This window comes from Grampus griseus (assembly GCF_964374135.1).
Source record: "Grampus griseus genome assembly, chromosome: X".
Lineage (NCBI taxonomy): Eukaryota > Metazoa > Chordata > Mammalia > Artiodactyla > Delphinidae > Grampus > Grampus griseus.
The window spans coordinates 112,815,697-112,833,623 of NC_138999.1; the positions used below are offsets into that span (position 1 = coordinate 112,815,697).

General features: G+C 40.8%; 1 protein-coding gene across 2 annotated transcripts in view; it reads right to left on the reverse strand.

The window, feature by feature from the left end:
• Positions 1 to 15,134, reverse strand: part of FRMD7 (FERM domain containing 7) — a gene marked incomplete at both ends in the record, with an annotated part of 55,054 nt that extends 39,920 nt beyond the window's left edge. For both annotated transcript variants that reach the window (XM_082680866.1, XM_082680865.1), the window contains one exon: positions 15,078 to 15,134. In XM_082680866.1, coding sequence (XP_082536992.1) covers positions 15,078 to 15,134 — 57 coding nt within the window. The remainder of the gene's footprint in view (positions 1 to 15,077) is intronic.
• Between the last annotated feature and the right edge of the window lie 2,793 nt (positions 15,135 to 17,927).

A 17,927-nucleotide genomic window follows, 5' to 3' on the forward strand; every position in this document is an offset into this window, starting at 1 on the left:
TAATTGTTTTGGGTTTGTTATTGTAGGTCTTTTTCTTCTCTTGTGTTTCCTGCCTAGAGAAGTTCCTTTAGCATTTGTTGTGAAGCTGGTTTGGTGGTGCTGAATTCTCTTAGCCTGTGCTTGTCTGTAAAGCTTTTTATTTCTCTGTTGAATCTGAATGAGATCCTTGCTGGGTAGAGTAATCTTCATTGTAGGTTTTTCCCTTTCATCACTTTAAGCATGTCTTGCCACTTCCTTCTTGCTCACAGAGTTTCTGCTGAAACATCTGCTGTTAATCTTATGAGAATTCCCTTATATGTTATTTGTTGTTTTTCCCTTGCTGCATTTTTTTTCTTTGTGTTTAATTTTTGATAGTTTGATTAATATGTGTCTTGGTATGTTTCTCCTTGGATTTATCCTATATGGGACTCTCTGCACTTCTCAGCTTATATAATTAGTACTGGTCATTCGGGCTCAGGTTAGATATCTTCTCCCTCTATGCAGGAGCACAGGCTCTAGGAGCATGAGCTTCAGTAGTTGTGGCGTGTGGACTCAGTAGTTGTGGCTCATGGGCTCTAGAGCGCAGGCTCAGTAGTTGCGGTGCATGGGCTTAGTTGCTCCGCGGCCTGTGGGATCTTCCCAGGCCAGGGCTGGAACATGTGTCCCCTGCATTGGCAGGCAGGTTCTTAACCACTGTGCCACCAAGGAAACCTGTCTGACCATCCCTGCAACAAACACACTTCAATCTGTGTTAGAGGCCCCTCTCCTGTTGTGCCATTAAAAAACTCTTTGCCACTGCGTTTGTATAGATCATACTGTAGTGTACCTGGTTTTTTACATTCTGATTCTTCCACTAAACTATGCTGTCTTTGAGGTCAGGTACTATTTCTTATTTTTCTCTGCATCCTCATTAGCCAACCCAGTGTATGGAAGCAATGAGGGCTCATAAGAAGTTGTTAAGTGAGTGATGAATGAATGAAGCAGGATAGCAATACCTATTTAACACACTTATTAACTAATGATTGTATGAAATAATGTAAGTGGAAATTTCTGGAACATAGGCCAGGAAATTGTATCTCATAGCATTGAAGGCAATTGACAGTAACTTTTTGACAGATCTCGTGAAATCATTTGAAATATTCTGAGTATGAAATTCTGGAGAACCTTTGTCTTTGTTTAAGTCTGTTGAAAGGTGAATTTCGTCATCATAGAAGGAATCTCAGAGGACAAAAGACCTCTTGTTTAAGACAGCTAAGCCCAGCGATTAGTGGTGAGGCGCCATGCCTAAGTGCTTTCAGGGCCTGGGGTCAGCTAGCCCAGACAGACCCCCCCTTCCACCCTAGCTCCACACCTTGGACCCAGAAGAGAAGGAGGAAGTGGGTAAGGAGAAAGACAGGGAATAAAGGAAAGGAGGCTGGAGTAAGATTCTGTGGGGATAATAATTGTAACTTTTGCATAGCAGCTGTGTTTAGAACAGGCAAGCTATACATCAGAGAGTTCCTCAGCCCCCAGAGAAGAGACGTGCCCCCCTGAACGCCTGTCACTTTGCATGCTTCCTGAGCTCTGCGGCCTTCAGCAGATCTTCCCTGTGGTGCCTTGCCCTGGCATTTCATTGGCCAATTCCTTCCTACCTCCTGTGGTGTCAATGATCTGTTCAGGGTGGATCTCTCAGCAGTAGAACTGGTCTAACCAAATGTTTTTCCAGTTCTGACAGTCTGGCACACAACTGCTTAGTGGCACCCAGTATCACAAAGGCCAGCATCGCTCTCTGCTGCTGGGATAACATGCTCCAGGTCCTTTTAGGAAATTGCTGGGTCAGTCCTGCCACCTCCTGGGTGGTTCTGCCCCTCAAGCCAAGCCCTTTTGACCCCAAGATATTGGACTCAGCTCAGCCAGTTTGAAGAATTTCTGTCGCTAAGTTGCAAGTGACAACTTCACTGTCTTAAACCACAAGCTAAGGCTAAGCTCTTATTAGTGTAATATATTTGTATTTGTGACTGATCAAATAAGGATGCAAACACAAAGTAAATGACATTTAATAGAAAGAGAGAAACTCCTGTAGAATCCAGAGGAATCTTGCCCTCGAGCAAGTTTCACTCTGAGAGAAGCTCTGCAGAGAGCTCTTGCTACAGGGTAGGGAGCCTCAGCTGGTCCTCCCCAGCACCCAGGCAGCAGGTGGGGCCCTGCACTGTTCTGAAAAGTGAAGGGGTGGCAAGGCCCCAACTAACTGAAACCCTTCACAGAGATTCCCACGAGTGCAGACTTGAACAAACGTCCAACCGCCACCCACCCAGCTCCAAAGAGAGTTCCCCAATCCCCACCTCCAGCACCTCGAATGTTCTTGGCTTCAGGCTCCCTCTTCCTGTCAGCTGTGGGTTTGGGAAGAGAAGAGGCAGGAGAGGGGTGGAGTGGGAAGGCTTGAGTCCAGGCCTCTCCTCTGAGCTCAAGCATCAGGAGAACAGCCTGACAGCCAGGTGACCGCAGATACGATATGGGAGCCCTAGAGGGGTATGACAGGCAGCACCTAAACCACATTTGGCCCACAGTTCCACCTGGCCCCTGGCCAGACAAAGCACAAGCACTTTCTTTCTTTTTCAGTTCAATTTATTCTCTGAATCAACAAACCTTAGGCTATGAGGGGCAAAGCAAATTCAGGAGTTTAAACAAAGGCATTCATCAGGCAGCTGGGGCCCCCTGCAATGAAAAAGAAATCCCTGGCAAAGAAATGGTCAACATTGGCTAGCCTGGGACATTATGACTCCAGGATGATTTTCTCTGATGTGGTTTAGAAGCTCCTTTGCTTGGAGTATTGTACTTTGTACAGGCAGAGGGGTGGGGATGAGCTGATATGGTCAGCCTGTTGGTCAGTCTGTCATCAAACAGTGATTGTGCAACTAGTGTGGGGCAGGCTGCTTGGAACTAGAGGATACGGTATCATGTCCTGGAAAACCAGGAAGCTTTACAACACATTATAGCAATCCCACTCGAGTCACAAGCCCACCACCAAACCAATGACCAGCCAGGGTTTTTTATTTTTTTCTGAAGTGTGAACTTATTCCATAAATGTATGCTTTATATTTAAGTTATATTTCACAATACAAACATAATGCTTTTAAATGCATAGTTTCAAACAATTTTTTAAAAAAATTGAAGTATAGTTGATTTACAATATTGTGTTAGTTTCAGGTGTACAGCAAAGTGATTCAGTTATACATATACCTATATATGTATATTCTTTTTCAGATTCTTTTCCATTATAGGTTATTACAAGGTATTGAATATAGTTCCCTGTGCTTTACAGTAGGTCCTCATTGTTTATCTATTTTATATATAGTAGTGTGTATATGTTAATCCCAAACTCCTAATTTTCCCTCCCCCCTCCTTTCTCCTTTGGTAACCATAAGTTTGTTTTCTATGTCTGTGAGTTTGTTTCTGTTCAGCCAGGGTTTTGAAACTAGACAGACTGGGGCTTGAACCCCAGCTCACTCATTAACTTAAATAGCAATGTGACCTTGGGTAAGTCAACCTTTCTGCACCTTGGTTTACATGCCAGTAAAATAAAGATAAAAATAATGTTCTAGGCCCCATCAGCTTGGAATATTGCTGCTTGGATATAAGTATCAGGATGTGTATCCACCACCTAAATTTGGAGCCAAATTCCACAAGACATCAATGTAGCAAATACCTTTATAGCACTTGCTAGCACTGTTCTAAGTGTTTTACATATATTAATTCATTTAACCTTTGTCACAATCTTATAGAATGGGTATTAATACTATTTCCATTTTATAGATGAGAAAGCCTAAGGCACAGACAGGTAATGGAACTACCCTAGATAGGACACTCATTTGATTTGTGTGAACATAACATGAAGTAGTGCATGCAAAATTCACCTAGAACGTAGGTTATTGACAAATACTATCCATGATTAGTAGTCAGTAGTATTGTTGTTATCATTATTATTAACTGTGTTAGTGTTACTATGAGTAGCTACCACAGAGTAATTTAAAATGTAGTTAAACACACTGGCTTAGAGGCCAAGATGGCCGAGTAGAAAGACCCTGATCTCACCTCCTCTCATGGGCACACCAAAATTACAACTATTTATAGAATAACTATCGATGAAAAAGACTGGAACCTACCAGGAAAGATCTTCTATAACTAAAGATATAAAGAAGGAACCATAATGAAACAGGTAGGAGGGGTGGAGTCACAGCATAGTCAAGACAAATACCCCTAGGTGGGTGACCCACAAACAAGAGAATAATTACAATTGCAGAGGTTCTCCCCAAGGATCCAAGGGTCTAAGCCCCACATTGGTCTGCCCAGCCTGGGGTTCCTGTGCCAGGAATACAACCCCCCAGAACATTTGGCTTTGAAGGCCAGCAGGGCTTACTTTCAGGGGACCCAGGGACTGTGGGAAATAGAGACTCCACTCTTAAAGGGCACAGACAAAATCTCACATGCTCTGGGACCCAGTGCAGAAGCAGTAATGTGAAAGGAGCCTGGGTCAGACCCACCTGCTGATCTTGGAGAGCTGCCCAGAGAGGAAGGAGGCAACTGGAGTTCACCCTGGGGACATAGACACTGGCGGCACCCGTTTCTGGGAGATCCTTCTACCACGTGGAGACTGGTGCAGGCAAATGCCATTTTGGAATCCTCCCTCTGGCTCCTTAGCCTCAGGACCCAGCCCCGCCCACCCCCACCAACCTGTAAACACCAGTACTACTGGGATGCCTCAGGCCAAACATCTAACTGTGGGGAGACACAACTCCACCTACCAGCAAGCAAGTTGAGACCACAACCACCCCTGGACATGGCCCTATCCACCAGAGGGCCCAGGACTCAGCCTCACACACCATTGCACAGGCACTAGACCTGGGACCCTCTGGGCCCTGCAGCCAGAGACCCCAGGACCCAGATCTACCCACCACTGGGCAGGCACCAGCCCCAGGATCTTTGGCTCTGCCCAACAGCAAGCCTGTTCTAGCCTTGGGACCAGCCTCACCCACCAGCAGCAGGCAGACTCCAGCCCCAGGACAACCACAGACTGCCAACACAGCCCACCTACCAACAGACCAGCACTAGCCCAAGGACCAGATGAGCCCAGACCCCACCTACCAGCAGGCCAACACCAGCTCTGAGACCCCTGGGTCCTGCAGCCAGACCCCTGGACTCAGCTCTGCCTACCAATGGGCCAGCACTAGCCCCAGGACTTGGCTTCACCCTGTGGTTGTCAAGCACCAGCCCTGGGATCTCCTGGACCCTGACTCCAGTGAGCCAGCACTAGCCTTGGTGCCCCAGGTGTTCCACAGACAGCCACCTTGTGACCCAGCCCCACCAACCAGCAGCCAGTAGCCTCTACACAAGGCAAAACCTGGCAACCAACCAGACTTAGGGCCAGCCACACCTACGAGACCACACATTGTAGTCAACCTGCTACAACAGAAGGACCCACGCAGCCACATGGGGGCACCCCTAGAGCATATAGCTGGTGACTAGAGGGGAGTGCACTGCTCGGATGCATAAGACATCTCCTACAAAAGGTCACTTCTCCAAGATCAGGAAACATAACCAACCTATCAGATACATAGAAATAAAGAAGAAATTAGGCAAAATGAGGCAACAGAGGAACATATCCCAAATGAAGGAACAAGATAAAACCCCAGAAGAAGAACTAAGTGAAGTGGCGATAGGAAATCTACCCAAGAAAGAGTTCAAGGTAATGATTGTAAAGATGATCAAAGAACTCAGGAGAAAAATGGATGAACATCAAGAAGTGAGGAGTTTTTAATAAAGAGTTAGAAAATGTTAAGAACAACCAAATAGAGATGAATAATATGATAACTGAAAGAAAAAATACACTGGAAGGAATCAATAGTAGACTAGATGATACAGAGGAATGGATCAGTGAGCTGGAAGACAGAGTAGTGGAAGTCACTGAAGCTGAAAAGAAAAAAGAATGAAGAGAAATGAGGACAGTTTAAGAGACCTCTAGAATAACATCAAGTGTACTAACATTTGCATTATAGGGATCCCAGAAGGATAAGAGAGAGAGAGAAAGAGGCAGAGAACATATTTGAAGAAATATTAACTGAAAACTTCCCTAACCTTGGAAAGGAAACAGGTGTCCAAGACCAAGAAGCACAGAGAGTCCCAAACATAGTCAATCCAAAGAGGCCCACACCAAGATATAGTGTGTGCAGATGACATGATACTATACATAGAAAATCCTAAAGGTGCTACCAAAAAACTACTAGAGCTCATCAATGAATTTGGTAAAGTTGCATTTCTATACATTAAAAATGAAGTATTAGAAAGAGAAATTAAGGAAACAATTCCATTTATGATTGCACCAAAACAACAAACTTACCTAAGGAGGTAAAGGACCTATTCTTAAAAAACGATAAGACACTGATGAAAGAAATTGGAGACCACGCAAACAGATGGAAAGATATACCATGTTCTTGGATTGGAAGAATTAATATTGTTAAAATGACCATACTACTCAAGGCAACCTACAGATACAATGCGACCCCTATTAAAATACTAGTAGCATTTTTCACAGAACTAGAACAAATAATTTTAAAATATGTATGGAAACGCAAAACCCCCAAATAGCCAAAACAATCTTGAGAAAGAAGAACAGAGCTGGAAGTATCATGCTCCCTGACTTCAGACTGCACTACAAAGCTACAGTAATCAAAACAGTATGCAACTGGTACAAAAACAGACATATAGATCAATGGGACAGAATAGAGAGCCCAGAAATAAACCACACACTTTTGATCAATTAATCTATGACAAAGGAGGCAGGAATATACAATGGAGAAAAGACAGTCTCTTCAATAAGTGGTGCTGGGAAAACTGAACAGCTACATGTAAAAGAATGAAGTTAGAACATTCTCTAAGACCATATACAAAATAAACTCAAAATGGATTAAAGATCTGAATGTAAGATTGGAAACCATAAAACTCCTAGAAGAAAACATAGGCAGAACAGTCTTTGACATAAATTGTAGCAATATATTTTTTGGATCTGTCTCCTAAGACAAAAGAAACAAAATAAAAAATAAACAAGTGGGACCTAATTAAACTTAAAAGCTTTTGCACAGCAAAGGAAACTATGGACAAAATGAAAAGTCAGCCTACTGAATGGGAGAAAATATTTGCAAATGATTTGACCAATAAGGGGTTAATATCCAAAATATATGAGCAGCTCATACAACTCACTATCAATCAAACAAACAACCCAATTAAAAAATGAGCAGAAGACCTGAATAGACATTTTTCCAAAGAAGACATAAAGATGGCCAACAGGCATGTGAAAAGATGCTCAACATTGCTAATCATCAGGGAAATGCTAATCAAAACAACACTGAGATATACTGACAGAGAAAGACAAATATCATATGACATCACTTATATGTGGAATGTAAAGAAATGATGCAAATGAACTTATTTATACAACGGAAACAGACTTACAGACATAGAAAACAAACTTATGGTTACCAAAGGGGATAGCAGGGGTGAGGCGGGGGAGAGAGATAAATTAAGAGTTTGGGATTAACATATACACACTACTATATATAAAATAGGTAAACAACAAGGACCTACTTATAGCAGAGGAAACTATAGTCAATATCTTATAATAACCTATAATGGAAAAGAATCTGAAAAAGAATATATGTGTGTGTGTATGTGTGTGCGTGTGTGTGTAACTGAATCACTTTGCTGTACACTTGAAACTAACACAATATTGTAAGTCAACTATACTTCAATAAAAAATATTTTAAAAAACAATGATATATCACCTCACACCTGTCAGAATGGCTGTCACCAAAAAGAACACAAATAAACACGGGCGAGGATGTAGAGAAAAGGGAACCCTTGAACACTGTTGGTGGGAATGTAAATTGGTGCAGCCGCTATGAAAAACACCATGGAGTTTTCTCAAAAAACTAAAAATAAAACTACCACATGATCCAGCAATTCCACTCCTGGGTATACATCCAAAGAAAACAAAAATACTAATTTGAAAAGATACATGCACCCCAGTGTTCATAGGAGCATTATTTACAATAGTCAAGACATGGAAGCAACCTAAGTGTCCATTAACAGATGAATGGATAAAGAAGATGTGATGTATATATGGATGGACCTGGAGGGTATTATGCTTAGTGAAATAAGTCAGATGGAGAAAGACAAATACTATATGATATCACTTATATGTGGAATCTAAAAAAGAAAACAAACTAGTGAATATAACAAAAGAGGTACAGACTCATAGATATAGAGAACAAACTAGTGGTTTTCAGTGGGGAGAGGGAAAAGGTGAGGGGCAAGATTGGGGTAGGGGATTAAGAGGTATAAACTATGTATAAAATAAATAAGCTACAAGGATATATTGTACAGCACAGGGAATATAGCCAATATTTTATAATAACTACAAATGGAGTATAATCTATAAAAATTGTGAATCACTATGTTGTACACCTGAAACTAATATAATATTATAAATCAACTATGCCTCAATTTAAAAGAAAAGTATACCTCAATTTTTTTTAAAGTATCAAGTTAAAAAATTTTTAAATTAAATGTCGTTAAAGATAAAGGGTTTGGCTGTTTCCATCTGCTTCCTTAAAGGAAGCCCACCATAATTTTAGGTAACTCTAGACAGTTATTATGGACCCTCTCAGGATTAATGACTCCAGGGGGGAAAGAGCAAATCCCCTGGGGCTGCTGACTAAGCAAAGGGCAAGCCGCTCAGAAAAGCAGGATGAATTAACCCCAGGAAGCCCCAGAGGAAGAGCAAATGAGGGGAAACACAGCTCTGTTTTGCTTGGAGGTGGGCTGCAACATCAAGTGTTATCAAAAGAAACTTCAAGTTGAGGGTGAAAGACTGTTCTCTGTTGGTTTGCAAAGTATAGAAATAAAAAGGTCTCTAAGCAAGGGAGAGGGGAATTAACATGCTTTTAGCACATTCTTTGCATCAGGAACCTTACCTCTGGTACTTCATTCATCTTTACAATGATTTCACGAGGTAGGTGCTATGATTATTGCAATTTTAGTGATAAGTGCACAGGCTCAGAGAGGTGAAGTGACTCACATAATGTTCCACACCTTAAAATTGTTAGAGCTGGCAAGATATGGAAAGAACCTAAACAGCCATTAACAGATGAATGGATAAAGAAAATGTGGTATATATAAACAATGGAATATTACCCAGCCATAAAAAGAATGAAATAATGCCATTTGCAGCAACATGGATGGACCTAGAGATTATCATACTAAGCGAAGTAAGTCAGACAAAAACAAGTACCATATGAAATCACCTGTATGTAGAATCTAAAATATGACACAAATGACCATATGTACAAAACAGGAACAGACTCACAGACATAGAAAACAGACTTGTGGTTGCCAAGCGGGAGGGGAGGTTGGGGAGGGGTGGATTGGGAGTTTGTGATTAGTGGATGCAAACTATTATATATAGGATGGATAAACAACAAGGTCCTACTGTATAGTACAGGGAACTATATTCAATATCCTGTGATTAACCATAATGGAAAAGAATATGAAAAAGAATGTATATATGTATAACTGAATCACTTTGCTGTACTGCAGAAATTAACACAACATTGTAAATCAGCTATATTTCAATAAAATAAACTTTAAAAAAATTTTAGAGCAGAGACTAGAACTCAGGTCTGCCCAAATCCAGATATATTCCTCTTCCCATATTCCCATCAATAAATCCAAAACAAAACTCCTTGCCCACCCTAAACTTGCTCCTTTTATTCTGTTTCTCTGTCTTGGTGAATAGAGGCCACCATCCAAACCATTACTTAAGCCAGAAATTTGGATGTCATCTAGACTCCTCAACTCACCTCCTGTATCCAGGCTGACATCAAATGCTTCTAGAAATTCTACCTCATTAACATCTTTTGTATCCATCCTTTCTGTCTGTCTCCACCATTCTCTATCGGGCTGGAATATTGATGTTTGGGCATATGTGTTAGGATAGAGGCTGGCTATCTAAAATTGGAGCCACTGAACTTGAAACTATTATTCCGATTCTACCTGGCATCTCCAGCACTTAGAACGCATATTTCATTAAATATTGGATGAGCAAATGAATGCATAAATTAATGAGTTAACAGATGCTAATATCCCCATTTTGAGCTTCTTAAGCTCTTTAGTGATTCTCTATCACCTTCAGGATAAAGCCCAAACTTCATATATATACCACTTGACCCAAATGATATAACTGCTGACCACCTCTGCTTCAGCTTGAATTCAAGCTACTCTCCATCTTCCTTTCAACACTCCATTCTTCACTCACACTGACCTTTTTTTTTTCCATGAAAGGGCCGTGTTCTCTTTTGCACATTGGCCTTCAGTCTTTCCCTTGTGTAACCACCATACAACCCCCTTCCCCCTAGCTTCCACTTTTCACCTCCTTAGCTCCTACTCAGCAACTTAAATGGTATATTATTTGGAAAGTTTTTCCTGACACCCCAAGTCCAAGTTTTTAGCATTGATAGAACTAAATCCAAGATAGGTTAAGTGACTTGCCCAAGGCCACACAGCTTGGAAGTAGCAGAGTCAAATTTTTGTCCTGCTTTATCAGACTCCAAATATACATTATATCCTTTATATCACTCCTCACAACTCAGGGAGATAACGGGTTAAGTGACTGGCCCAAGATCACGCACCTAAAATGGTGCAGTTTTTGTAGTCCCAAATCCAGGTACATTTTGCCACACCAGAGCAATTCCATTTTACTGGTGTTGAAAGAGTTTTTCTTTATGAAGGGGAGGGGTATCTATTTTGCTATTGACAAAACTACAAAAGATTCCTCATCATTATAAATTGAAAAACCAGCTCCTGGACAAATATCCCAAGGGTAAATACCACTACCAATAAAAAAATCACTAAGCAGTTCTTGGCTTTCTTATCCAGCTTGAATAGTGCTCAGTCCTGGCAATGCTTCCCCTCTGCCTCATTCCAGAAAATGAGGCCTGGTGGCCTTTATGATGGGCTCCCAAGGGAATGGGGTAAGCTGACTCACTATATTCTCTCACTGGGTAAGCCACTAGGTACCCACTGTGCTGGTCAATACAGTCACTTAGCAATCAGGTAAATGTAAGTCTTGAGATGTTTCAAACCTCTTATTTTGATCTTAGCTTCCAAAAACCATCAAAATAAAATGTGCTTTTGGGGGTTTCCCTGGTGGCGCAGTGGTAGAGAGTCCACCTGCCGATGCAGGGGACACGGGTTCGTGCCCCGGTCCGGGAAGATCCCACATGCCGCGGAGCGGCTGGGCCCATGAGCCATGGCCGCTGAGCCTGGGCGTCTGGAGCCTGTGCTCCACAACGGGAGAGGCCACAACAGTGAGAGGCCCACGTACCGCAAAAAGAAAAAAAAATGTGCTTTTGGGAATTCACAAACAACAGCTGCTCTTCCCCTTCACTATGCTTCTACAAAGATAGAACTGCAGCAGGCAGGAGGCATATCAGACAGAACTGTGTCAAGTATGGTGATGGGATTATTGTTTTGAAAACTCTCCATCTAAACCTCAGAGAAGCAAACAGTTCAGGCTTAAAAGGAGGTCACCCTCCAAGGATGCTCATTATTACTACTGGTATCTGTGGCTATTGGGAGGTTCCGAGTAAAGCTAGAAACCTGACCTTCTCTATTCTTTCTGAGTGCTCAAAAGCCTTAGCTTTGGTCTTATCCTCCCTTTTTCTATCCAGAAAAGTCCCGGTCCCCATGTTGAAGAGGCAAAACTAAAACACAAAAATCTTCAATTTTTTTGGCCATGCCACACAGCTTGTGGGATCTTAGTTCCCCAACCAGGGATCAAATCCATGTCCGCTGCAGTGGAAGCATGGAGTCCTAACCACTGGACCACCAGGGAATTTTCAGTTATCTTTAAAATCGTTACCTTATTCCGTTTCTCCTCCTGCTTATCCACTCCCATCATCATTCTGGAGAGTCCTACCAAGTGCAACACTAGAGATGCTGTTGATATTTAACAGTGATCAATTTCATCAAATAAATTGACTTGAAAACTAAGATGAGGTTTTTACCAAACACATTTTCTTCATTGGATTAAACTTCGGTGGGCATATTCCAGCAATTCTGGAGTCCCATATCTATCCTGCATCCCCAAAGACTCTTGGAAATTCAGAAAGGAAAAGTTTGACTAATATTCTCAGAGAGTTCATATGTAAATATCAGCACCCCGTGTCTCAGATTACAGATATGCAAAGAAGCTTCAAAAAACCAGGACATTTCAGGGGTCAGACGCTCTTCTCAGTAATCTAACTGAAGGCATTAACAAATTAAAGACATGTCAATCGCAAAGGGAGTTTGTCAACCATGCAATGAGAGGAAAAGGAATCACTGAAGCCCAAGTTGGCAGCTCCCAGCCAGCACTGCCCAGGCGAGAGTGTTCCCTTGCTCAAGAACTTTACTTACCCATATGGTAGAGTCGACTGTGCCCGGAACAGGGCCTGGAACATACTAGGATCTCAATAATAATTTGTTAATGAAATGACTGAATGAATGAACAAGTGACTTAAAAGGTGTCAATGACAGGGTCTTTGTGGAGACAGATGCATTATCAGGCTATTCAGTACTAGAATCATAAATCTAATTCCTTTCAATCTGACTCTTCTGCCCTTTGGCATATTATGTAACTGATGAGAGAACCCTAGTGTTCCCAGTCCCACTGTAAATGGTAACACTGGCCTCCTGATTTTAAAATATCAGTTTCTGACTTCAGATTTGTGGAGTGCTGACAAATCAGGCTTCTGAGTCTGTAGTCCTGAGCCAGATCTTGGACACCAGCAAACTCACTAAGATAATGCTACTGGGGGTGGAATAAAGGGTTCTGGATGTCAATTAGCCTAATCCAGGTGACATTATTCTATCTGATCATCATATTTCTACTACTGTACTTTCTGTAAAAACAACACTAATGCCCAAGATGCCATTATTTCCCCCCATGCAACCAATTATTTTCTTAAATCTTATCTTGAAGAACAATTGTCCCTGGGACTGATACATGCCTCTTGAGACTTCTACTAATTGGTTCATAACAGTCATTAAAGCCTTACTGTATGCCAAATTCTATGCCCTTTGAGGGCCACAGAAACTAATGTGCAGTGGCAATATTACAGGACTAGGCAGCTACCGACAGATGAGTCTTCGGATACAATTGTACGTGGGGTCGTGGGAAGAGTCCTGGATTGGAAGTCCCAGCTCTGCATTCATCTTTTCCCTACTTTCACTCACAGGGTGGAATGGAGGATCAAATGAACTAATGGATGTGAAATTGCTTTTTAAATTTTTGTGTTATCCATTGGCGACCCTCTACTACTACTATTATCATCATCATTTTCATTATCATTATCATCATCATGATTATCAGTCTACTACTGTTAAGGAGAGAAGATACAGTTAGATGGCCGTATGCTAACTTAAGGTTCCATTTCCCTCAAGACTAAGCTGCCCATGGGACCACAGTTAGTGCTACTGCCACTCTCGGTAATGCCACGATTGCTACTTACAGAGCAGCCCTCCACAGAGCAAACGGGATCAGATGCTGTGACACCCAAATTGCTGGGTATCAAATCTCTCCCATTATCTTCCCAAGGAACACGGTGTGTTGCAACTGGAAGGAACAGTCTGACTTAAAGCCAAATCACGCTGGCTTCAAGTTGCTAGAATCAGCTCCTCGGAAGGTGAATTTTGTGAAGCTAGGGTACTGTGCCTCCCACCCCCCCCCCCATTTAATTGGATCTGTATTTGAGCTGTATATTCAGAAAGCTCTTCTGTCACTTTTTGTCAAAGATTTCTCTTTGAGTAGCTTGAAATATCTACTAAAAATTTAGCCTAAAGCAGTGTCTTTTGAATCCCCAGCTCACTAATTCAGGTACTGGAGCACTGTGAGTGTACACCACCAGCCTGCAAATGGATAAACTACTCAAAAGACATTTTCCACCCCTTAAATACAGTTCCAAGAAAGAATAGGAAATGCCTCATACCTCTAATGGAAGCTATTTGCTACAAAAACAAATCATCAGGTCCGTGGAGCTAGAAATGCCTTTTGCAAATAAAAGTGAAAGGAAGAGCCAGCAAAACAGCAGCTGAAACCATGCAGTCATCACCCACAAAGCACATGATTCAAATAAAAATGAAATACTTATTTGAAAAATGGGTTACCTACACACCCAACAGCAGTTGTCAGTTTATGTATAAAGGAAAACAACCAGCATTTTGTATGAATTTCAAAGGAAATGAACTATTTGTTCCTTGTTAGCAGCTACTGTAAATATCAGAGCAAATAGCATTTTTTTGATTCCAATAAAATTGTAGAACATTTCCAAATGCTCGTACGTAAATCCTGACATCAAAATGTACATCTCTTAAGATACTGAAAGATGAGCTCCAAATGATGTACTTAACACATTTGTTCTTTCTTGAAGAGATGAGGTATAATTGTATCAGTCATCTTGTAGCTAGGAATTATATGAAGAACCCTGAACTATAAGTACTAAATCAAACTAAATAGTCTCTTATCCTATTTTTCTCTCTTATACTTGTCATTACTTCCTGAAGTTCTCATTACAACTGCATAATTCTACCCACTGCCCTCCACCCTCCGAAACCCCATAGGTTTTCTTCAGAAAAGGAGGGTAGCCTTCCCCTTCTCCTTTCCCTCAGAACCACAGTTTTCTCCCCACATATATTCATGGGGTGAGACTCACAGGCAAATTATTTCAATGAGCAATAATACCTTTTTGGGTAGGACAACTAAGTTATTTCTGCTTTGTCTTCTTACATATATTTAGATTTGCTGTTGTTAACCCTTGAGAAAAGAGAACCTGTTCTAGAAGAAAGGTTAGTGGGAAAGCATGAGCTACACTGTGATATTAAACACAGATTTCTTTTTCCAAAGCTAAAACCTACAGTCCTCCTTCGTTCGGTCCTAAAGAAGACATAATATCTCCAGCTAATGGGCTGTCCACAAATGACCATTATTGAATGACTAATAAAGGAATAATAGCAATGTGATTTCCACTTACATCAACCACAAAAATCTTCTGGGAATCATCCAAAAACTGCACTTTTAAATGTAGCATTCTCGGAGAGGCCGTTGGGCTGCGAGCAGGCTCAGAGTGCTGTGAGTTCTGTGACAGGAAGGGGGCTTTCTCAAGGAATTTCACTCTTAGCTGGAGGCAGTGCGCTCGGGTCCCCCCACCCCCATCCAGGCACCTCCACCCAGCAGGGCACACTTCTGTTTGCTTGAATTGATGCACACTCAAGGGCATGTGTGCTGATGATCAATAGCATCTGGGCTACCTCCTATTTGGTCAACGTCAAATCCAACTGGACTCACTCTAGCCCTCTTAAACTCGGTTCCTTTCTTCAAAGAAAAAGAAGAAAGAAAACACTTGCAACCCCTGGGGATTTTCTTTATTTCACAGGAGCACGATTTTGAAAACCCTAGTTGAAGCTTTGATAAACTGAGAATAGCCATTCTCAAAAGTAAAAGGATTAGAGTTAGTCTCATATTGTACTAGAAATTTCATGGCTGAACTAGGAAACTTTATGTGTAATAATTGTAATTGTTTTGAATGTACGTGATTTAGAAATGAAAATTATATAAAAAAGAATATATGGAAAAGCTCAATTCCACGTCTGTCCCCTCTATTCTGTGCCCCCATACATCCCTATCAGTAACCAATTTTATTAGTTTTTTGTTGTTGTTATTTAGCCTTCAGTGTTTCTTTATGCAAATACTGTACAAGAAAATACGAATGTATTTCTCATACATATGTAGCATGCTGTTAAACTGCATGCTGTTTTGTGCCTTCCTTTTCTCACTTCATATATCATTGTTGATTTCTCTTTAGCTTTGCATGGAGAGCTTCCTGATTTTTTTTACAGCTGCATAATTTTTCATGGTGTAGGTGAAATACAGTTGACTCAAATAATCCCCTATTTGTGGACATGGGTTGTTTCCAACTCTTTGCTTTTATGAACAAAGTTTGAAATGAATATCCTCATATATATGTCATTTTATATGTATGTCATTTTATCTGTAGGATCGATTTCCAGAGGTGGAATTGCTGGACAAGGGTAATGTACGGGTAATTTTTATAGCGACTTCTATTTCCTTCCATAAATGTTGTTATGATTTGATCTGTGTCCTCCAAAATTCAAGTGTTTAAGTCCTAACCCCCAGTTACTCAGAATATGACTCTATTTGGAGATAGGGTTTATAAAGAGGTAATTAAGTTGAAATGAGGTCATTAGGGTGGGCCCTAATCCAATATGACTAGTGTCCTTACAAGTAGAGGACATTAAGACATAGACATGTACAGAAGGAAGACCATGTGAAGACACAGGGAAGAGAAGATGGCCACTTACAAGCCAAAGAGAGAGGTCTCAGAAGGAACCAACCCTTCCAGCACTTTGATTTCAGACTTGTAGCCTCCAGAATTGTGAGAAAATAAATTCAAATAAATTTCTGTTCTTATAAGCCACCTAGTTTCTGGTACTTTGTAATGGCACACCTACCAACCTAATACAAGTGTTGTACCAATTTGCAGTCCTACTCACAATGTATGAGCGTTCCTATTTTCCCCAGGCTCACCAACAGAGTACGGTGTCAAACTTTTTGATTTTAGACAAATTGATAAGTGAGAAAAAGAATCTCAGTGTAGTTTTAAATTTGAACTTTTCATATTATGAGAGAAGTTGAGTATCTTTTCAGATGTTTCAGGGTATTCTTTTTTTTTTAAATAAACTATCTTTCCATGTAGCTCCACACACTTTTTGAAAAAAATACTGGTTATTGTCCCTTTTCCTCAATCTCTAGGAACTCTTTAAAAACTAGGAAAATTATCCCTTTGTGATATGAATTACAAATATTTTCCCCATTTATCCTTTGTCTTTGCTTATGGTGTATGTGTATGTGTTATTTGCCATAAGAAATTATTTATTTTGGTGAAGTGAAATTTGTCAATCAGTGTTTAAATGGCCTCTGGATTTGTGTCATAATTAGAAAGGCCTGCTTCACTTCAAGGTTTACCATTAGTACTTTTATGGCTTAATTTTTTTAAATTTAAATCTTTGATCTATTTAGATTTTATCTTGATATATGGTATGAAGTATGGATCAAATTTAACCTTTTTCCAGATAGCTACTCAGTTGTCCTGATGTCATTGATTAGAAAGTTCATTTTTACCCCCATCGATTTGAGAAGATGCCTTTATCATATATTAAATTGCCACATGCATTTGGGCCTGTTTTTGGATTTTTGTTTCCTTCCATGTACTAGTTTCACATTGTTTTAAGTTTTGAGGCTCTAGAGTATGTTTTAATATCCAATAAGGCTGCTCTACTCCACACTGCTCTATATTTACAGAGTTTTCCCTGCTATTCTTGTTTACTTATTTTTCTATATAAGCTTGTACAGTTTCAGGCAAAGAATCAGGTATATTTATAAAGATGTGTTAAAAATTATAAATTTATTTATGGAAAACATATCTTTCTGATGGTGAGTCTTTTTTTTTTAACATCTTTATTGGGCTATAATTGCTTTACAATGGTGTGTTAGTTTCTGCTTTATAACAAAGTGAATCAGTTATACATATACATATGTTCCCATATCTCTTCCCTCTTACGTCTCCCTCCCTCCCACCCTCCCTATCCCACCCCTCCAGGTGGTCACAAAGCACCAAGCTGATCTCCCTGTGCTATGCGGCTGCTTCCCACTAGCTATCAACCTTATGTTTGGTAGTGTATATATGTCCATGCCTCTCTCTCGCTTTGTCACAACTCACCCTTCCCCCTCCCCATATCCTCAAGTCCGTTCTCCAGTAGGTCTGTGTCTTTATTCCTGTCTTATCCCTAGGTTCTTCATGACA